This window comes from Eurosta solidaginis, chromosome 3 (genome assembly GCF_040869045.1).
Source record: "Eurosta solidaginis isolate ZX-2024a chromosome 3, ASM4086904v1, whole genome shotgun sequence".
Lineage (NCBI taxonomy): Eukaryota > Metazoa > Arthropoda > Insecta > Diptera > Tephritidae > Eurosta > Eurosta solidaginis.
In genome coordinates this window covers 15,225,227-15,248,086 of record NC_090321.1, presented here as the reverse complement: position 1 = coordinate 15,248,086, position 22,860 = coordinate 15,225,227, and the positions used below count along the sequence as shown (strand labels likewise).

The window sequence follows — 22,860 nt, the reverse complement described above, 5'->3', positions numbered from 1 at the left end:
AAATAAATAAAATCAAAAATTACTAAATTAAATTTATTTCTAAAAAAACTAGATATATTTATAAACGAATAACGGCTGAAGTTTTATATATCTCCAGCTTACCGGTAAGTTCTCAAAAATCGATTGCAAGATTTCCCTTGTTTTTCAATGATTTGTAGTTATCTCACTTAACGCGCCACCTAGCGGAATTTTGTTTTCTGTAAATTTTATTGTCACCAAGCCTCGAACTGTGTGCCAAGTTTCAAGTCTCTAGGTCGCCTGGAAGTTAGTTAAAAATGGATTGAAAGAGTCCCAAATCAAAATTAATTTTCTTAATATCTCGATCCATGCGACACCTAGCGAAATTTTTTTGATAAAATATTGCATTGTCACTGGGTTCTGACCCACGGCCCAAGCTTCAAATCCCTAGCTCACCGGTAAGTTATCAAAAATCGATTGCAATATTTCCCTCGTTTTTCAATGATTTGTAGTTATCTCACTTAGCGCGCCACCTAGTGGAACTTTGTTTTCTATAAATTGTATTGTCACTGGGTTTCGAACTATGTGATAAGTTACAAGTCTCTAGGTAACCGGGAAGTTAGTTAAAAATGGATTGGAATATTCCCAAATTAAAATTAATTTTCCTAATATCTCGATCCATGCGTTACCTAGCGGAATTTTTTTGATAAAATATTGCATTGTCACCGGGTTCTGACTTACCGCTCAAGTTTCATATCTCCAGCTCACCGGGAAGTTACTCAAGAATCGACTACAATATTCCCCTCGCTTTTCGTAGTTATCTCACTTAGTGCCCCGCCTAGTGGAATTTTGTTTTCTGTAGATTTTATTGTCACCAAGCCTCGAGATGTGTGCCAAGATTCAAGTCTCTAGGTCACCTGGAAGTTAGTTAAAAATGGCTTGAAAAAGTCCCAAATCAAAATTAATTTTCTTAATATCTCGATCCATGCGCCACCTAGCGAAATTTTTTGGACCAAATATTGCATTGTCACCGGTTTCTGACTCACGGCCCAAGTTTCAAGTCTCTAGCTCACTGGCAAGTTACTTAAAAATTGACCGCAAGATACCCTGCGTTTTTTCAGGGATTTTCAGGGATTTTCGTTTATCTCGATACGTCTGCCACTTGGCGGCATTTTGTTTTCCACGAATTGTAGTGCCATCGACTCGCAAACTATGATCAAATATTGCATTGTCACCGGGTTCTGACTCACGGCCCAAGTTTCAAGTCTCTAGCTCAACGGGAGGATACCGAAAAAGACTTTTCCGTGGGTCAAAAATTCGTATGGAAATGAGGGGACAAACTTGAAAGCGACTTAATGTAAAGGGAGAAAAAAAGAAAAATTGTCTAAATGAAAGTTGTTGGAAATGTTCTTAACTTATTTTAACTGTAAAGAATAAAAATTTTCCATAATAAATTTGTTAAAAATGATAATATAGCAGTTAAAAGTAAATTTTAGGCAAATTTCTCATAATTGAAGCCTGATATCTCTACTAAAACTCAAAAACACAGATTTTTTGGCCAAACCCTACATTCATATGGCAAAATATCTATTTTGCAAAAGTCGGGGACTTGGAATCGGACTTACAGCTATGGTGCCTCCAGCAATTTTTCTTAGAATCATCCGTAGATTTCGTTTTTGCTATACTCCTGATGGAAAAAAATCCATCCATACAATTTGACCCGCTCTAATTGTATATAACTACATCAGTAGTATGGGTGTATTTATGTTTAAGCACATGCTGTGAGCATTGAACGTTATTACAACCGCAACCCTGCCTCTCAACTATCGGCTAACAGCAAGCGGCATACATCACATAAGAAACAATCTATATGTATTCATGCAGCTTGTTTATATGTATGAGTGTGTGTCTTTAAGCATTGTATTTGCATATCAACGTGCACATATTTAAGATGACAAACATTCAGCAGGTAGCTAACGCCTCACATTTACATCGTAGGTTACTCAAACAAACTCACAATCTCATATGTGGTTCGTAGAAAACCTTAAAATTTATGCTTTTAACATTCATGCGTAAATACAATTTGTAGCGGATGTTAGCAAGTAATGGATATCACAATAGAACTCTTACTTCCGCCAGAGGTAAAAGAATGCTGCTACAACAACAATGACAATGTTGGCACAACATAACATGCAGGGTGATAGCGAGATGAAAATGTAAGCCAGGTAAACAAATAGAACGTAACAACACACATGACCTAGATGACTGTGGTTGCAAAGAAGTGAGGAGATCGATGCTCAGCGGCGGTTGTAAAATATTGGAATAATATTTGGCAGCCATCGATTGCAAAGCTGTCCCAAAATTATTCTGAACTAGTGTCAGAAATATTCTGAAGTTTTCCAAAAATTATACATAAAATATTTCGAAAGTGGCCCTGAAAATGTTCCAAATCGATACAGTAATAGTTCTGAAATGATTCTAAAAATAGCTACAAAGTGAACCCGAAATGACACCAAAACTGTCCTTAAATTTTCCCGAAAGGAAGTTATTCTGAAGTTTTCCAAAACTATGTACATTAGATTGGGTCGATATATTAACCGATATCGCGCCACCGATTTTTCGGTAGGATTTATCGCCAACGTTTTTACAACAGTTTTTTGAAAAAGAAAAAGTATTTTTTGGGATTTGGGGAGTGGTTTGGTCGAAAAATTGACCCTTTCGCAATTTTTTTTTCGCAGGCTCGAAAATTATTTTTTTGGCTATGCGTAGTGGAACTTTTTTTCTGAGCCCAAATCCTATCGAAAAATCGATGGCGCGATATCGGTTAACTTTGGTGCATACAAATCAACCCAGGTTAATGTACATAAAATAATCTCTAAGTGATCCTGAAATTGTTCCAAATTGGTCCCGAAATTGTCTCGAAATCTTTCTTAATATAGTCCCGGAAAGAACCCGAAACGACACCAAAACTGTCCTTAAGCTGTCGTGAAATGAAACTATTCTGAAATTTTTCATAAATGGTAGCTAAAATAATCTCGAAGTAATCCTGAAATTGTTTCAAATTGGTCTCGAAGTAGTCTTTTATAATAGTCCTGGCACTATTGTGAATATTTGCACTGCATTGCTGGCAGTTGCTATCATACGCCAGATGGCAGCGCAAGCTGTAAGTTTTAAGTTGTTGGTAGAACAGCTAATTTTTGTCGATATTTGATAAGATACTTTTATATTGGTTGCGCAAGATGCGCACGGGTCCGGTTCGTTAAGCTAAATTTTCAAGGAAAATAGTTGCACTTTAAAATTTTATTAGTGGTTTTGTAATAAAAAGAAGTTTTTGTTACGAAAAAGCGTAGTGAGTCTAACTAAAAAACGTGTGCGTAGCATTTGCAGCTACAAATATCTCGAAGAGAACGGCTGGTCTTAAAATATGAACAAATGTTCTATTAATGAGAACAATGTTCTTAAATTAAGAACAATGTTCTTAAATTAAGTTCAAGTAAAAAGAAACGGTAAAATTCGTGTGTACTACAATGTTAAATACAACATTTGGCGCAGGCTGTCAAGCAATCGTAGTGGCACAGCGGTTATAATGTTGTGGTTGCGATCGCGTGGCGCGAGTTCGATCACCGTCAAATTATAAAATTTTTTAAAGCAATGTTTTAACTTTCATTTTTCGTTCAATTATTGTTCCATTCACTTATGCACAGATAATTCTCAAACTTGTTATGAAATGTTTTAAGTATATATGCAGATTACATCTTCAAATAAGAATAATTTCTCAATAAGAGAAACATGAAAAAATGCATCCATCATATTTTGCATTTTTTCGTAAATTTTTGGACTATAATAAAAATTTTTTTGTTATAAATATTTTTTATTTATGACAAAAAAAATATTATTAATAAATAAATAAATGGGTACCTTTTGAAAAAATACTTTCCCCTCCCATTAATGATCAAGCCCAAACCGTTCTTGAATTGAGAACGAAAACTGTTAAATCGACCACAAGTCGTTCTCGAAGCGTGAGAACGAAAAATCTTATTTTAAGCACAAAAAGTGCTTGAAATGAGCACAGAAGGTTCACACATCAATACCAAATTGGTCATAAAAGACGAACGGTGTGCTTGGAGAAACTGTTCTTAAAACAAGCCCATCGGTCACGAGTTAAGAAAAACGTACTTAACAGACTTTTGTCAACGAATGTTCTTAATTTTGAACTTGTTTCGTTCCTTTTAGAACGATTTTTTCTCTGGGTGTACCGAATGCCTTTAGAAAAGTATTGGCTCATTTCTGGGTCTAAAATTCGTCGGCTTGATGATTGCGGCTGGTCACCGTCCAAGTATGCACAGCGGCCAGATAAACAAAAAAAACAAAAGCAAATTAAAACAACAAATTAATAGCTGCTGATTAATGATGTTTATTGCATATAATGATAATAAAAGAAACACTAATAAGCCATCACTACTTAATTACTGTTTAAACACACACGAAGGTACTACCATGGCGTATGAGTAACCTTTTCCCATAGGATGAATTTCATACCAAAACCTATAAAAAAAGGCACATTTTGAACCCGACCCCCTCAGATTTTGATGAAACTTTGCATAGAGGCACACTACACCTATACAACCACCACCTCGTTTTTAGAAATTGCATTTTTGAAAAACTGTGGGCGTGGCAAGGTGTCAAAGGTGTGAAAAATGCGTGAAAAATGAGGGTAATAGGTACTTTTGAGCTGTGATAACTAGGCAATGGCTCAACCGATTTCCAAGATCTTGATACCATTGGAAAGGTATTCTAAACGGCTATCGAAACCGTGCACTGAAGAAAATTTTTGTTACACTGAAAAGCATTTTTTTGTTTTTAAATTCTTAATCTTTGTAATTTTTTCCAAGTTTAATTTTTAAAAAACTTAAAAAATTGGTTTTCAGCGAAATAAAAATCGTTACAGTACACGTTTTCGAAAGTCTGAATACTTTTCTAATGGTACCAAGATCTTTAAAATCGGTTCAGCCATTCTGTAGTTATCACAGCTCAAATGTACTATGATATCAAAATATAGAGAGCTGAATTTACTTAAAAAATTTTATAAAAAAAAAAAAACAAAAAAAAAACGCCATTTTGGTTTTTGATATGTTATATATATTAAATAGAACTTTCTAAGAAAATATATTTTATTTTAAAATGGTTAGCCTTTGAAGTTTTTTTCAAGTTTAAAATTTTATTTAAGAAAAAAATTTTTTTCAGTTTTTTATCAAGTTTAATATTTAATTTTAGAAAAAAATTTTTTTCAGTGTATTAAAAATTTTTTTTAGTATATATTTACGAAAGCCGATCTGAATACCTTGCCAATGGTATCAAGATCTTTGAACCTTGCCATGACACCTTGCCATGCCCACAATTTTTCAAAAATGCAATTTCTAAAAATTAGGTTGTGTTTGTATCGGTAAAGTGTAACTGTACGCAACATTTTATCAAAATCTGAGGGGGTCGGGTTCAATGCACATCGGTTTTGATATGAAATTCATCATAGCTGAATTTGCTGCAATGCGACAAAAGTCAAAATTAATACAAATACGTAAAAATTTAACAAAAATGTACAACTAAATACCCAATAACTGATTTATGTTTATGTAAATAACAAATTTTAATATTCTGCAGCATTTTTGCTTTAAGCACATAGCATCCGCAAATTTATTTCAATGAAGAGGCTAAAGCAATTATCGAGGCAGATGTTTGTAGGATCTGTGAAGTTAAATCAAAATATATTAGCATTAATAGATAATTCGCAAAAATATTGCAAAATTTCGCAAAAACATACCGAAGCAAAAGTGGGCAATGATGGTGAAAAGAACGGCACCGATAAATTAATTGGGCGCTGCGAACGACTAATTATCATTAATATATAACGGCGTAATTTGGGATTACAAGCATACCAATTACAACCAAAAGCAACAGTGGCCAAACGTACGCTCTGCAAATAATAATTAGAATATTCAGCTAAGTAATTTAATAAAAACAGGAAGGAAATGAGGTGTTTGTATAATAAATGGCAAGGTACACAAAGCTACTAATGGCCGTGTCACAATGAATTTTCCAATGTTCATGAGTTTTGATGCAGAAGCGAATATCGTCACAATCGCGTAAAATGTTGCGTTTGAAAATATAACAGAACTTTAGACTTAGCAGTGAACACTTATTTCGGTTAACCCATTTACAAGCAGTCTCTGGAAAGAATCGGCACAAGGAGAAGCATACATCTATATTGGGTCTCAGGGCATATGGGAATAGATGGGAATAAAAAGTAGATGAACTAGCTAAAAAGAGCGCATGCCTTGAAGTTTGCACTGTAGACGCCCCAAATATATTGGGCGCGATAAAGAGAAGGCGAGAGGTGCACATGATCCATAAAGCGGGAAAGGCGTGGGTTCAAGCGCGGGGCTGTAAAGTGTCGAAGATTATGTGTAGGTCTTAAAACCTTAGACTAATAAAGTAGCTTCCATCATTAAAAAGAGAGGACTGTATATTCATGACGGTAATTCTGACGGGACAGTGTCTTCTGGCGTCACATGCCTTTAAATTAGGTTTGGTCAGTGATAGGAGATGTAGGAAGCGCGGGTTGTAGGAGGAAACGATTTGTGCTCGTGCCCTGCGCTTGCTAGGAATATACTCCCGCTACTAGGAGTGATACAGCTGTCAAATATAGAAGCAGCAAGTAGCTTAAGTCCTAGAAAGCTTCTAGTATTTTCCAAGAGGACGAAGTTATTTTAAACATAGGTCCTGGTTTTTGATAGGGTTTTTCAATATGGCCGTTAAAATAAATTTCTGGCAACACTATGGACTCATTTAGTCTATGTGAGGTCCTCACGGACCGGCCAGCTCAACCTGACCTAACCTAGGCTTTTTACATAAAAAAATGTCTCGATGCACTGGCTCCAAGTTAATGGAAGAGGTCGGGTTTGCTGTTTACTGTGTCGATCCAGAAAAAAGTAGATCCTGCACGCTGCCAAATTGCTGCAACTCTTTCAAGCGGAAATTATTGAACTGAAGAAAGCATCAGAAATTCTGTATGAAGCGTGCTAAAGCTGCAGTCACGTCAATATACATATTGATGGAGAGGCGGCTATTAAGGCAATAATCTCACGCAGTATTTCATTCAGTGTTCTGGAATGCAAAAAAGCATTGGAAAAAATTTTGCTCGGGCTGGACCATACATCAGTATTTGGGTCCTGGTCATAAAGGAATAGAGGGTAAAAAAAATCCCGATGAGTTGGCAAAAGAGGGTGACACGCTCGCTGAAACGACGATAGACGTCCTAAGAATTTGTGTGAAATCAATAGCAGACATGAGCTGCATATGATCCATTAAGAAGGAAAGACGTGCACAAAAGGGCCGGGCTGCAAAATTTCTAAGGTCATCTGCAGAGCCTACGATATTAGACTCACAGCGTGGCTTATTAGACACTGCTTTTTGGCTTCCAATGCTTATAAGTTAGGCCTCGTCAGTAACAGTATGTCTAGGAAGTGCGAGCTGCAGGAAGAAACGGTTGAGCACGTTCTATGTTATTGTCTTGCGCTCGCCAGATCAAGCCTCCAGCTATTAGGGGCGGCAGAGTTGCCAGATGTCGAGGCAGCAATTAATTTAGGTTCTAGACACTTCAAGCTTTTGTCAATAGGACGGAATTATTGTATAAAATAAGTCCTGGTACCTGATTGGGCTTCTGCCGTTTGACGGTCAAACAAATTCTGGTAGCTCTTTGCATACATTCAGTCTATGTGCAGTAAGCTGGGTCGATTTATTAACCTATATCGCGCCATCGATTTTTCGATAGGTTTTGGGCTAAAAATAATTTTCGAGCCTGCAAAATTTGAATTTTTTGACTTTTTTTTCTTTGACTTTTAAATTATTTTCATTTGATTTTAAAAATTTTCGTGTATACCCTGTCCGACTCAAAATTGTCCGCTAAAAACTTTGGCGATAAGTTTTTTGAAAAAAAAAAAAAATATATTTTTTGGGTTTTTGAGGAGTGTTTTGGTGAAAAAATTTATTTTTTCGCCATTTTTTTAAGGGTTTCTTCAGAAACGTGCTAAAGTGTTGCCGATGAAAACGAATTTGTCTCATAGTTTCTATCCCACTTAAAATTATCCGATAAAAACGTTGGCATTAACAGTTTAAAAAAATTTTTTTTTTTTGGTTTTTGGGATTTGTTAAATCCCGCATCAAAATATGCCCGCTTACCAAATTTCATCAAGATATCTCAAAAATTGAGGGACTAGTTTGCGTTCAAACAAACGGACGGACAGACGGATGGACGGACGGACCGACGGACATGGCTAAATCAACTCAGCTCGTCCCCTGATCATTTTGGTATACTTATTGGTGGGTCTAACAGATACATATACAAACATAAAAAATGATTTGGAGCCTTGAAAATGAAAAAATCGATTTCGACCAAAACAAGTCCCAAAAACAAAAACAAATTTTTTTTAAAAACTGTTAATGCCAATGTTTTTATCGCATAATTTTATGTGGGATAGGAACTATGAGACAAATTCGTTTTCATCCGCAACACTTTTGCACGTTTCTGAATAAACTCTTAAAAAAAATGGCGAAAAAATAAATTTTTTCACCAAAGCACTCCTCAAAACCCAAAAAATATTTTTTTTTGTTTCAAAAAACTGTTATCGCCAAAATTTTTAGCGGACAATTTTGAGTCGGACAGGGTATACATGAAAATTGTAAAATCAAATGAAAATTTTTTAAGTAGGTCATGAAAAAAACCTTAAAAATCAAAGAAAAAAAGTCAAAAGACTCAAATTTTGCAGGCTCGAAAACTATTTTTTTGGGTATGCTTAGTGGAACGTTTTTTTCCTGAGCCCAAAACCTATCGAAAAATCGATGGCGCGATATGGGTTAACTTTCGTCCATGCAAATCAACCCAGCTTAATGTGCAGTCTTTATTGACCGGCCAGTTCAACCTAACCTTACTTGTATAAAAATGTTCACTATACAAAAAAACCAATTGCTAACATATTTTGTCTACAGCTCATCTGTGCAGATTTTAATTGTGTAACGAGTGAGAAAAATAGTTACACTTGCAAGGTCTGAAAGCATTCTTAGCCAACAAACAAATGTCAAGTTCTTCTTCTTCTTCTTATGCTTTGCTTGCAACAAAAGTTGAAAGTTGGCGACTTTTGCATGTCAGATGGCGCTAGTGATGCGCTATATGCCGCTATCCATGCAAATGCATGCAATATGCTGTCATTTGTTAGCTCAAGATGATGCATCAAAAATCTTATGTGACGGTGCTTTAATTGGGTACTTGCGCAAAATTTCACTTTGTGCAGTGCAAAAGCTTAAGCAGCAATAAATGACTGCTAAAAACAAAAAAAAAATATATCGCTTGTGCAGCCAATTAATACTTTTAGCATAAGAAAAATTTGTAATTTATAAAATATATATAATAAATTTATATGTGCATACACTCTCCGATACCATGCTACCACCATAACAGTAAATGAATAGCTGACCCAATACAGCCAACGTATAACCAATGTAAATGACAATGCCAAAGCCAGTGAACTGAAATATAATTAATCAAGCTTAGAAATGTAATACAAGAAGAAAATTAGGCAACGACAAATCGTCGTAAGTTCTTATGTTAATGTAATTATGTATGTGTGTGTGTGTGTGCGTACATACCATCATAAGATCAAATATGCTTGCGCCAATAACTATGCCAGCTGATACAAAATGTGCCAATGTGATAATGCTGTAGCGTTGCTGAAAATAGCGTGTCAGGTCGATAATGGCATTGTGACGATTAATAAAACGCTCTAAACGCCATTCTAATATTTCGGCTTCTGCTTTGGTTAGCGTGAGTTTGTCTGTAAATGCACAAATATTTTATTGCTTCTACAAATAACACTGCGCACGAATTTGGAACTTTTTTTGTTGGACAAGGGCTTCGAAGTTTGGTTTCGCAATTCAATAATATCTTCCATTTTTCCAGGTATCTTCTGCTTAAATGAACTTAAAATTTTGCTGATTGTTTGATATTTTTTTCAAAAGCTCACTCAGTCAACTTAGCGGAGCGCAGAAAAAAGTCAAAAAATAAATGCAAGACGCTATAGCCTCCGAAGAGATTTTAGGCTGAGCTTCTCTTCTTATTTGCGTCGCGCTTCTTTTAATTTTTTCTCCAAATTGGCGGTACAGGACCGACATATTTTATACGCCGACTTCGAAAACCATAATCAGCACAAAACAAAATGTGAAAAGAAAAAATTTTAAAAATGAAAAAGTTGTTCACAACCCTAGGTGATTTCGGCCGTTTCGTAACAAGCCACGTCAACTATCCCTGTTTCGCCATAACTGACACCAATTGGGAGCACCGAAGGACGCTCCTCCACCTACATCTCGCAACTCAGTGGAGGCCTCTTTCTGCCTTTGCTGTGGTGTCGACTGAAATACTTTTCTGGATTTGGTCAGCCGACGTAGTATGCAGGAAGGTGGTTATCTCTGCGGCGTTGGTGCTGTGGTCTTCTCCGAACCCCTCTAAGTCGCTCTCTTTTCCGAACTCAGCTAGTATCTTTCCAGTAGAGTTACAAGGAATAAAGAAGGCCTGTTGCTACCTGTTGGAGAAGCCTATTAACGATCGAGAGCTAAACATACTCTCAGAAAGCAAAGCAGCGCTCATGGTGCGGAACTCACCACTTGGGTCCTCTAAAGGCGTCAATAACTGTAAAAGGGAACTGCGTAGTGAAGCAAACTCAGCAACCATTACTCTCACATGGGTAACGAGTCACAGGAATGTAGACAGTAAAGAAAAAGAGAATGAACTGGTAAAATATGGTGCCTCGCTAGACATCACTGAGGCAGTCGTAGTACATCGCCAGCTTACAGCCATAAAAATTTACATGTACTCGACCGACTCATGTAGGATCGCCAAAAGAATTTGGCCGTACTATAACCATTAAAATAGTGAGGATTTGCTAAAATTGTTTAGGAAAGATATATTTAAGATGACAGCCACAATCACAGGAAATTAGCCATTTGCCCCACACGCAAAAAGAATGGGATTAACCTGCAACGAACTGTGCAGGAGGTGCTGCAAAGAAGGTTCTGAGGAAACGGTCACCCACGAGTGTCCAGCCCTGGCTATGAACAGGTACCGAACTCTGGGTGGTTTCGTGCTGTCTGATCTAAGAGAGGTATTAAAATGCTCCATAAATGACATTAACAGGTTTATTGAACTAACAAAATGGTTCGAGCAAAAATAAGCTAATTGCACAATACATAAATATACATGATAACTAATTGGTTAGTTAAAAGAAAGTGATTCAAAATGGCGCCTAGAGCGCTACTTGGGCCCGGTCACGCCACCAAATGTCAACTGCTATGATGTTGATGCAGAGAAGATAAATAGCAATTCATATTTCATAGGACATCGCCGTGTTAAAAATATCACTTGCTGATATAGAAAAAGGACCAAACTCGGACTAGTATTCATTTATTATACAACTAGTAGGTTTGACTGCAGGGATATATTTCATTGTAACTCACCATCACCAATATTGAGCATTGATTTCAAATCTTCTTGTAGTAATTTAAGCAATGCCGATATATTCGAACAAAATTCAAAATAGAAGGCATCACAACCGCCGTACATAAAAATCGTTATATAGCCAGTATAAGCTGTAAATAAATAAGTTAACGGAAAATATGGCGCACTCAACACAAATGAAGGCATGCTGAAATAAATATGAAAGAAAAAAATAAAATAGTTTTTAGGTTTTTCATGCAGCACAATGGGTAAGCGTCTATCATTATGTCATTAGTTCTATGCTAAAACAAGTAAGGAAGGCTAATTTCGGGTGTAACCGAACATTATATACTCAGCTCAGATGGTTTATCAGTGATTTTTAATTCCATATCACATACGTTGGGGAAATATCGACCAAACTGTAGACCAAGGGTTACGTTTTTTGGAACGATTTTCCTTCATCCTTTGTCAAATAAGGGAAAATCACCATGTAGAAAAATGAAACTAAGTTAACCTTGGAATGTGTTTGTATGACACGGGTATCAAATGAAAGATATTAAAGAGTATTTTGAAAGGAAGTGGGCCTTAGTTCTATAGATGGACGCCTTTTCGAAATATTGCCATAAAGGTGGACCAGGGGTGACTCTAGAATGTGTTTGTACGATATGGATATCGAATTAAAGGTATTAATGAGTTTTAAAGGGGAGTGGCCCTTAGTTGTATATGTGAAAGCGTTTTCGAGATATCGCCCAAAATGTGGAGCAGGGTGACCCAGAACGTCATCTGTCGAGTACCGCTAATTTATTTATATATGTCATACCACGAAGAGTATTCCTGCCAAGATTCCAAGGGCTTTTGATTTCGTCCTGCAGAACTTTTTTCATTTTCTTCTACTTAATATGGTAGGTGTCAGTCCCATTTTACAAAGTATTTTCTAAAGTTATATTTTACGTCAATAAACCAATCCAATTACCATGTTTCATTCCTTTATTTCGTATTTGGTATGTAATTATGGTATTTTTTTTAATTTTTCGAAATTTTCGATATCGAAAAAGTGGGCGTGGTCATAGTCGCATTTCGCCCATTTTTAATACCAAGATAAAGTGAGTTCAGATAAGAACGTGAACTAAGTTTAGTTAAGATATATCGATTTTTGTTCAAGTTATCGTTTTAACGGCCAAGCGGAAGGTCAGACGGTCGACTATGTATAAAAACTGGGCGTAGCTTCAACCGATTTCGCCCATTTTCACAGAAAACAGTTATCGTCATAGAAGTTATGCCGTTACCAAATTTCACAAGGATTGGTAAATTTTTGTTCGACTTATGACATTAAAAGTATTCTAAGCAAATGAAAAGAAAAAGGGCGGAGCCACGCCCATTTTGAAAGTTTCTTTTATTTTTGCATTTTGTTGCACCATATCATTACTGGAGTTGAATGTTGACATAATTTACTTATATACTGTAAAGATATTCAATTTTTGTTAAAATTTTACTTAAAAATTTTTTTATTTTAAAAAGTGGGCGTGTTCGTCATACGGTTTTGCTAATTTTTATTTAGAACACATACAGTAATAGGAGTAACATTCCTGCCAAATTTCATCATGATATCAGTATTGAACCGATGCGCTACGGTACTAAGAAAACCTGTTGCTAGCTCGAATACCGCGTGAATGAATGAAACTTCGAGTATGTCGATCTTTGTAGCCTCTGTCTTACCGTAGTTATATTTTATACCCCTTAAGCCGTAAGGAGAAGAGTTTTCCAAAAATAATCTTAAATGGTTCAGGTTTCAGTTCCATGGTTCTGTTTGTGTTTTATTCCCTTTCTAAGCCCAAGGCGGCCACCGTGGTGTGATGGTAGCGTGCTCCGCCTACCACACCGTATGCCCTGGGTTCGCACCCCGGGCAAAGCAACATCAAAATTTTAGAAATAAAGTTTTTAAATTAGAAGAAAAGTTTTCTAAGCGGGGTCGCCCCTCGGCAGTGTTTGGCAAGCGTTCCGGGTGTATTTCAGCCATGAAAAGCTCTCAGTGAAAACTCATCTGCCTACCAGATGCCGTTCGGAGTCGGCATAAAACATGTAGGTCCCGTCCGGCCAATTTGTAGGGAATATCAAGAGGAGCACGACGCAAATTGGAAGAGAAGCTCGGCCTTGGATCTCTTCGGAGGTTATCGCGCCTTACATTTATTTTTTTATGAGGCCAATTCCGATTTCTGTCCAATCGCGATCCGGTTCCGATTTTGATATCAGATTGATGCCGTTTTTTTTCTAGTTTCGGTTTTGATTTAATGGGGTTATGGGTGCAGCTTTTATACTCATAGTGCTTTGCACACAGAGTATATTAAATTTGATTGGGTAATGGTTGGTTGTACAGGTATAAAGGAATCGAGATAGATATAGACGTCCATATGTCAAAATCATCAGTGTCGAAAAAAATTTGATTGAGCCATGTCCGTCCGTCCGTCCGTCTGTCCGTTAACACGATAACTTGAGTAAATATTGAGATATCTTCACCAAATTTGGTACACGAGCTTATCTGGACCCAGAATATATTGGTATTGAAAATTAGCGAAATCGGAGTGATAACCACGCCCACTTTTTAAATATATATAACATTTTGGAAAACACAAAAAACCTGATTAGTAAATAATACACCAAGAATGTTGAAATTTGACGTGTGGGCTGATATTGAGGCTCTTGATAAAAATTTGAAAAACATGTTTAAAATGGGCGTGGCGCCGCCCACTTGTGATAAAATCAAATTTACAACAAAGTTCGGCAGAGAGGTTGTCTTTACTGTAAGGAATGCTTTGAAGAAAAATTAACGAAAGCGGTTAAGGACCACGCCCAATTTTATATAAAAGATTTTACAAGGGTCCTGGACGAGTTAAATAAGCTATACCTTTGCAAAAGAGATCTTTATATCAATGGTATTTCATTTCCCAAGTGGATTTATAACAATAAATAGGAAAAACTTCAAATTTTAAAATATGGGCGTGGCACCGCCGCTTTTATGACCAATCAATTTTCTATGTTTCGGGAGCCGTAACTCGAAGAAAAATTAACGGATCGTAATGAAATTGTGTACACATATTTTCCTTATAGCAGAAAATATTTCTAGTAAAAATGGACGAGATCGGTTAAAGACCACAGCAACTTAGATATAAAACCAGTTTAAAAGGGTCGTAGACTAGAATAATAAGCTATAGGTTAGGTTAGGTTAAACTGGCCGGTCCATGAGGACCTCACATAGACTCATTGAGTCCGCAGTGTAACCAGAAGTTTGTTTTAACGACCAAACTGAAAAACCCTATCAAAAACCAGACCTATGTTATAAAATAACTCCGTCCTCTTGGCAAATACTAGAAGCTTCCTAGGACTTAAGCCACTTGCTGCTTCTAGATCTGACAGCTGTATCACTCCTAATAGCTGGAGTCTTAGCTTGGCACTTCCTATATCTGCTATCACTGACCAAGCCTAATTTAAAGGAATGTGACGCCAGAAGGCAGTGTCCAGTCAGAATACCCGTCATGAGTCTACAGTCCTCTCTTTCTAATGATAGAAGCAACTTTGTTAGTTTAAGGTTATAATATTCGCACTTTACAGCCCCGCGCTTGAACGCACGCCTTTCCCGCTTGGTCGATCATGTCACCTCTCGCCTTCGCTTCATCTCGCTCAGTCTAATTGGGACGTCTACGGAGCAAGCTTCAAGGGATGCGCCCTTTTTAGCTAGTTCGTCCGCTTTTTCATTACCATCTATTCCCATATGCCCTGGGACCCAGTATAGATGTATGCTTCTCCCTGTCCCGATTCTATCCAGAGACTGCTTACACTCTAACAAGCATTTAGATGCTGTGCTATGCGTGATTGTTGCCTTAATTGCTGCTTGACTGTCAATATAAAAGTTAACACGGTTGCAGCTTAAGCTATTCTCTCCCAGGGTTTCTACTGCTTTAGTTACGGCTAATATTTCCACTTGGAAAACGCTACAGTAATCCGGCTGCCTGTAGGATCTGCTTATTTCCGGATCAGCACAGTATACCGCAGGCCCTACTCCTAATAAGCTATAACTTAGCAAAAAATAGTTTCGAATCAATGATATTTCACTTATCAAGTTTTATTGTAAGAGGAAATGGGGAGATATTTTTTTTCTAACGGGCGGTGCCACGTGTTATGTAGAAAAGTAATTTATCTGAAAAGAAATGTGCAATTGAAGCTCACGCTGAGTATATAATGTTCGGTTGTTATCTCTGTTTTTAGTTTTTGGCCCCGTTTCTCACATGATTTGGGACTTAGTCTGCATTTCCATTTCCAGTTTCGGTTTTGATTTTCGTTACAGTTATGGGTGTTTCAGTTTAGGCCTCATTTCAGTTTTAGTTCGGGTTTCACTCCTATTTCGGGGTTCGGTCTTCATTTCATACTTAAAATTTCTATTCCGGCTGCAGTTTTTGTCCCCGTTTCAGTTGTAATTCAGGTTACTGCCCCGAATTCATTTCGATCTCTGTATCAGCTTCTGTTTTTTGTTTCGTTTCAGTTATACGAGTATTGCAGCTTCAATCACATTTTCTGTTTTGGTTCCCCTTTCAGTTTTAGCTCAAACATCTCTCTCTTCATCGGCTCGGGGTTTCTTTTCAGTTATAAAATAAATAAATGCAAGGCGCGATAGCTTCCGAAGAGATTTTAGGCCGAGCTTCAATTCCATTTTGCGTCGTGCTCCTCTTAACTTTTCCTATTAGTTGGCGGAACGGCACTGCATAAGATACGCCGACTTCGTAACAGAAATACCCACAGAGTGTTTGTCAAATCACTGCAGAGAGGCGATCTCGATTAGGATTTTTTTATTATTGAAAAAACTTATTTCTAAATTTTCGATGTGCTTTGCCCGGCGCCTGAACCCCGGATCTTCCTACCACACCGGAGGGCGGAGCACGCTATAACAACACCACGGTGGCCGTCGTTTCACTTTCAGTTCTGGCTCTAGTTTTACTTACAGCGGTTTCGGTTTTGGTCCTCATTTCAGTTTAAGTACCGGTTTCTCTACCGGTTTGATTACATTTTCACTGCTTCAGTCCCGGTTTTGGTTTTCATACGATATAAGTTTCATGCAACTGTAGAATGTGCTCATATCTGAAACCATACTAAACGGGTAGCTCGGCACGCTTCAACCACTTGACACAGCAGCAGTTTGTAGTACTGACGCGATGCCTTTAATAATAACTTAACCTACGACTAATCCCAGCTTGACTTATTGCCACGCAGTAGGTAAAAACGTTTCTATCAGACTTTCTCGTTAAAAATTATTTCTGTTCAGTATAATTTGGTTTTGTAATATATTCAAAAATGTAGGCTAGTAAGCAAATAACTTGAGAAGTATGTCTATTGTTTATGTGGCACTTCAGTGAATTGCTATTGGCTGCTGGTTATCAGCTGATGCTTAGTCAGCTGTTGTTTGTTGCCTGCAGCACAAGTGGTCTATGTTTGCCATGTTTTTTTTTTTTTTTTTGAGGGATGGCATTTTAGGTTGTTGTTGCAAGTAGAAAGCATATTGAACTTATGTGAATTTTGAAATAAGAAGCGAGGGCAATTCCATTGGAATGGGAAAAGAAAGGCGTGAGTACAAAGTACTCATGTACTTCCATGTGTAACTATACAGATGTTAGTCTAGAAAACTAATACTTCCTAAGTTAAACCGTAGATAGATAAATTGCAAAAAAAAAAAAAAATAATATTTTTGGGCTTTGTGATAAGAGCTTCGTTGGCTTCTTATCGGCAAAACCCTATACAGATAACTTATTGTTTTATTATCGAAACAAATAAGTATAGTCGAGTCATCGGTTTCTTATCAGTTTCTTATCGAATTGTTAACGACGTGTTACAAATGTTATCGATTTTGCATTGAAGTTTTATTGATATCTGTTTCATAATAAGCCGATAGGTCGTCGATAACAAATTGGTTATATATGTATATGTATAGGGTTGGTGTTGAAATTCTGTATGTACAAAATTCTGAAAACAAAATTCTGCTTTTTAAAATTCTGCTTTTTTAAAATTCTGCTTTCAAAATTCTGTATTACAAATTTCTGTATTACAAAATTCTGTATTACAAAATTCTGTATTAAAATATAATGTTAGCAGTGTTGAAGAGGTCATGTAATTAATTTGAAAAAGTGCGCCATGCACAGTAATTCTGCGTAGAACACCTTTCAGCGTAGGCGGCCGTCGGTCGCACTTTAAAAAAATAACCCTTAGCCGATTCAACACCGGCTACGCCATGCCATGGTTCCGGAATTTTGAATTCCAGAATTAAACATGCAGAATTTTGAAAAAGCAGAATTTTAAAAAGGCAGAATTGTGTTCAAGCAGAATTTTTTTGCAATTTACAGAATTTTTGTCACCCAGAATTTTTTAATAGAGAATAATGACACGCTTCCATATGTATATATGCAAGGCGCGATAAACTCCAAAGAAATTTCAGGCCAAGCTTCTCTTTAAATTTGCGTCGTGCTCCTTTTTATTTTTCCTACAAATTGGCGGTACGGGTTCTAAATGTTTAACGCCGATTCCGAACGGAATCTGCAAGACACATGAATTTTCACTGAGAAGCTTTTCGTGGCAGAAATACACTCGGAGTGCTAGCCAAGTCACTGCCGTGGGGCGATCCCGCTTGCAAAGATTTGTTTCTTATTGAAAAAACTTGTTCCTAAATTTTTGATGTTGCTTTGTCCGGGCGTAAGCCCACGATCTTCGCACGCTACCACCACACCACGGCGACCGCTAACAAATCAGTTACCGTCCATAATAAACCGATAATTCTTTGTGAGCAAATCGCAAACTTTTTCATAACAAATTATGCAATTTTCGATAACAAATTGATAACACGCCGATATAGAGTGGATAACACTCCGATAATTTTTTGAATTATTATCGATAATTTTTCGATAGCAAATCGACAATATGTTTAAAACATGTCGATACAATTTTGATAGCAAGTCGATAAATTTTTGATAACAGTTCCACTAGTTTTCGATAAGAAATGCTTATGAAAACCTATCGATAATACGCCGCTAATAAATCGATGCATTTTCGTTAAAGAGGCAATAGTTCTTTCAGATATCTATATTTTTTCGATCTAGTCAATAAGTCTTGGATAACAAACGGATAATTTTTTGGGAGCATATCCATAACTTTTGGATAATATATCGATAACTTTTTGATAGTAAATAGATATCTTTTCAATAACAAACCGATAACTCGACGATAAAAAATCGGTCATTAATAACTATGGAAATTCATAACATACGATAGCCTTCGAAAAAGAAAAGATGTTAATATATCAAAATTTCACATTGGAGTTTGTTTGCCTCACCCTGCAGGAATTTTACCATATGCACGTTTATTTATTATGAAAATATCGAGAAAGGTACTTACGTCATGTTGAACGGCAATTTCCACATTGGTTCTTGCCCTTGCAAGTAAAGCAATAATGACATTAACAATGGTTTCAGATTGTACGAGGTGCAAGTAATAAAACCCATAACAAAAGGAATAAAATTGAGGCGTGCTGCTGTAACGGCATGTGCGCGTATTATATGCTTCTTCACAGCATTAGGAGGCACTAAAAGACGAAAAAAATACAAATAAAATATAAAGAGAGCAAACAAAAGAAAATGTTTACATATAATGTGTCTTTAAAAGTTAAAGAAATTTTGCATGAAACGATGAGGTAGAAATAATGCTGAGCAGAACACAGAGCAAATATATAATAAAACAAACAAAGGTGTTTAAGTTCGGGTGTAACCGAACATTATATACTCAGCGTGAGCTTCAATTGTACATTTCATTTCAGATAAATTACTTTTCCTAATAACACGTGGCACCGCCCGTTAAAAAAAAATGTCTCCACATTTCCTCTTACAATAAAACTTGATAAGTGAAATATCATTGCTTCAAAACTATTTTTTGTTAAGTTATAGCTTATTATTCTAGTCTACGACACTTTTAAACTGGTCTTATATCTAAGTTGCCGCGGTCTTTAACCGATCCCGTCAAATTTTACTAGAAATATTTTCTGCTATAGGGAAAATTTGTGTACCCAATTTTGTTACGATCCGTTAATTTTTCTTCGAGTTATGGCTATCCAAATATAGAAAACAGCTTAGTCATAAAAGGGGCGTTGCCACAACTATTTTCAAAAATTTTAGTGTTTTCCAATTTAATGTTATAATTAAATTTAGAAAGTAAAATTCTATATTTCGCTAAGATATAGCTTATTATTTTCGTCTACGACCCTTTTAATAATGTTTTATATAAAAGTGGGCGTGGTCTTTAACCGATCTCGTCCATTTTGTCTAGAAATATTTCCTGCTATAGGGAAAATTTGTGTACCCAATTTTGTTACGATCCGTTAATTTTTCTTCGAGTTATGGCTCCCGAAACATAGAAAATTGTTTAGTCATAAAAGGGGCGGTGCCACGCCCATTTTTAAAATTTGAAAGTTTTCCCATTTATTGTTATAAATCCACTTGGGAAATGAAATACCAGTGATATAAAGATCCCTTTTGCAAAGAAATAGCTTATTTTATTCGTCCATGACCCTTTTAAAAATCTTTTATATAAAATTGGGCGTGGTCCTTAACCGATTTCGTTAATTTTTCTTCAAAGCATTCCTTTACTATAAGGGCAACCTCTCTGCCGCATTTTGTTACGATAGCTCTAACGATTTTTGATTTATGATTAATAATATTTGTAAAATTGATTTTATCACAAGTGGGTGGTGCCACGCCCATTAAAAAATTTTTTTTCAAATTTTTATCAAGAGTCTCAGACCACACATCAAATTTCAACATCCTGGGTGTATTATTTACTAAATAATCAGGTATTTCTGTTTTCCAATATGTTATATATATAAAAAGTGGGCATGGTTATCATCAGATTTCGCTCATTTTCAATACCAATCTATTCTGGGCCCAGATAAGCTCGTGTGCCAAATTTGGTGAAGCTATCTCCCACCGTGGTGTGATGGTAGCGAATGCTCTGGGTTCACACGCCGGCCAAAGCAGCATCAAAACTTCAGAAATAAGGATTTTCAATTAGAAGAAAATTTTTCTAAGCGGGGTCGCCCCTCGGCAGTGTTTGGCAAGCACTCTGAGTGTATTTCTGCCATGAAAATCTCTCAGTGAAAACTCATCTGCCTCGCAGATGCCGTTCGGAGTCGGCATAAAACAAGTAGGCCCCGTCCGGCCAATTTGTAGGAAAAATTAAAAAGGAGCACGACGCAAATTGGAAGAGAAGCTCGGCCTAAAATCTCTTCGAAGGTTATCGCGCCTTACATTTATTTTATTTATTTTTTATCTCAATATTTACTCAAGTGATCGTATTGACGGACCGACGGACGGACGGGCGCACATGGCACTATCAAATTTTTTTTTCGATACTGATGATTTGATATATGGAACTCTATATCTATCTCGATTCCTTTATACCTATACAACCAACAGTTATCCAATCAAAATTAATATACCCTGTGTGCAAAGCACGCTGAGTTTAAAAATAAGTAACTTTGTATGTTAGGCAAACCTTTGCTAAATACAAAATTTCAGCTCACCATAGCGTTCATACACCAATTCCTCCATACGTCGCAACACAAATGCCAAATCGCGCCGATAGTAGTAGATGAGTGCCATTTTGAGCAGAGTTACAGCCGAAGTGCCAGCGGGACAGAGCGTGTCCAAAGCCAATGCCAAATCAGAACGCAACACCGTACAGCCAGCATGAATTTCGGTGAAAACGCCAATTGTTAAAATAATAAAATTTATCCAAACACCAATATTGACAGCATCTGGACGTGCAGTATTTTGCGGCCAAAAGCCCATCGAACCCAAACAAAGTCTTGGTACATAAAAATAATAATCGCGTAAGGGAAATTTACGTGAAAGAAATTTGAAATTCATGACGTTTAGATAATTAGCAAAATGAAAATAATTAGCTGCACTGAAAATTTTTAGCAAATTTCGGCTTATAATAAATTTTAATTTCAATAAATTTTTCGTAATAAAATGTTAAACGTTTTTTGTAATATGATTACAGTTTTAAGGGGAATATTCTATTTATATAGAAATTTTCATGTAAAACTTGTTTGAATAGATACGTTATAATGAGTGTGTGTGTGTGTATGTCGAGTGTGTGCGTAATTATGCAATTATGGTCATTAAAAAGTTTTCGAATGGTTTTATTTTTTTTTTTTGCAAACTTGCGCATTTAACATAACAGTTTTGAGGCTGCATTCAAACAATCACGTGGTAACAAGTACAAGTGAATATATAATTCATATACATTAGACTGGGTCGATTTATTAATCGATGTCGCGCCATCGATTTTTCGTTAGGATTTGGGCTCAGGAAAAAGCTTCCACTACGCATACCCAAAAAAATTATTTTCGAGCCTGCGAAATTTCATTTTTTTGGCTTTTTTTCGACTTTGATTTTTAAGGTTTTTTCATGTCCTACTAAAATAATTTTCATTTGATTGTAAAATTTTCATGTATACCCTGTCCAAACCGAAAAATGTTCGCCAAAAACGTTTTCGATCACAGTTTTTTGAAAAAAAAAAAAAATTAAAGAATATACATACACTAACAGAACCGGCAGACGTTGTTCTGCCCTAAATTTTTTGGTCCATCTGCATACATTTTAATAAACTTTTTCCGTCTAAACCTGCCCTCACACCTCTACACTTTTTCCTAATCTTTGTATTCACTCCTCCCTCCGTATTTTTCGCTTCATCTATCACCATCTTTGTCTCATTCTATCTCTTTCTCAGTCTTTTCCTTCTCTCTTTTCTCTTCTCTCAAGTTTTTCTCATTCTTGGTGGTATGTATTTTGTTCCAGTGCCATTCCGAGTCTCAGTCCCAGTCCCACTCCGAGTCTCAGTCTCAGTCTCAGTCCCAGTCCTAGACCTAATCGCAGTCCCAGTCCGTCTCTGGTCTACTTTCCGGAAAAAAGCATCGTAAATACTAATATAGGCAAATTTATATACCAAATTTCAGGCAAATCGAATAGGACGTATGTAAATACGTATGTGGGTATTATTAGTTCATGTCCTTATTTCGGCTTCGCATGCATATTTATCAGTTTTGCCAGGTTGAAAACCATTTTAAAGCTCTCAGAAAGAGCTTTCGTTTGATATCCATAATACACACACATTCTAGGTGTATCCGGGTCCACGTTTTGGCCTATATCTCGAGACCCTAGTCACCCAGCGGCATAAAACTTACTGTGTTCTAAAGCACAATCAACAGCTTCGATTTGATATCCATAATTTAAAAACACATCCTAGTGTTACCCTGATCCACGTTTTGGCCTATA

General features: G+C 36.5%; 1 protein-coding gene across 1 annotated transcript; it reads right to left on the bottom strand.

Annotated features, from left to right (window-relative positions):
• Nucleotides 1-5,649: 5,649 nt before the first annotated feature.
• On the bottom strand, nucleotides 5,650-21,447 carry Or10a (Odorant receptor 10a). The gene is made up of 7 exons (XM_067777347.1): nucleotides 21,102-21,447; nucleotides 18,926-19,112; nucleotides 11,518-11,705; nucleotides 9,658-9,842; nucleotides 9,439-9,537; nucleotides 5,777-5,929; nucleotides 5,650-5,700 (listed from the first exon to the last, which is right to left on the bottom strand). The coding sequence occupies exons 1-7, from the start codon at nucleotides 21,445-21,447 to the stop codon at nucleotides 5,650-5,652; spliced, it is 1,209 nt and encodes a 402-aa protein (XP_067633448.1).
• Nucleotides 21,448-22,860: the final 1,413 nt, after the last annotated feature.

What these genes read in the sequence shown, in the direction of transcription:
- Or10a (XM_067777347.1), bottom strand. Translation starts at nt 21,447, where the DNA reads ATGAATTTCAAATTTCTTTCACGTAAATTTCCCTTACGCGATTATTAT. An exon ending in AATGCTCAATATTGGTGATG is followed by an intron (nt 9,843 to 11,517) that starts GTGAGTTACAAT and finishes GTGCATTTACAG; the next exon opens with ACAAACTCACGCTAACCAAA. An exon ending in GCATATTTGATCTTATGATG is followed by an intron (nt 9,538 to 9,657) that starts GTATGTACGCAC and finishes ATTATATTTCAG; the next exon opens with TTCACTGGCTTTGGCATTGT.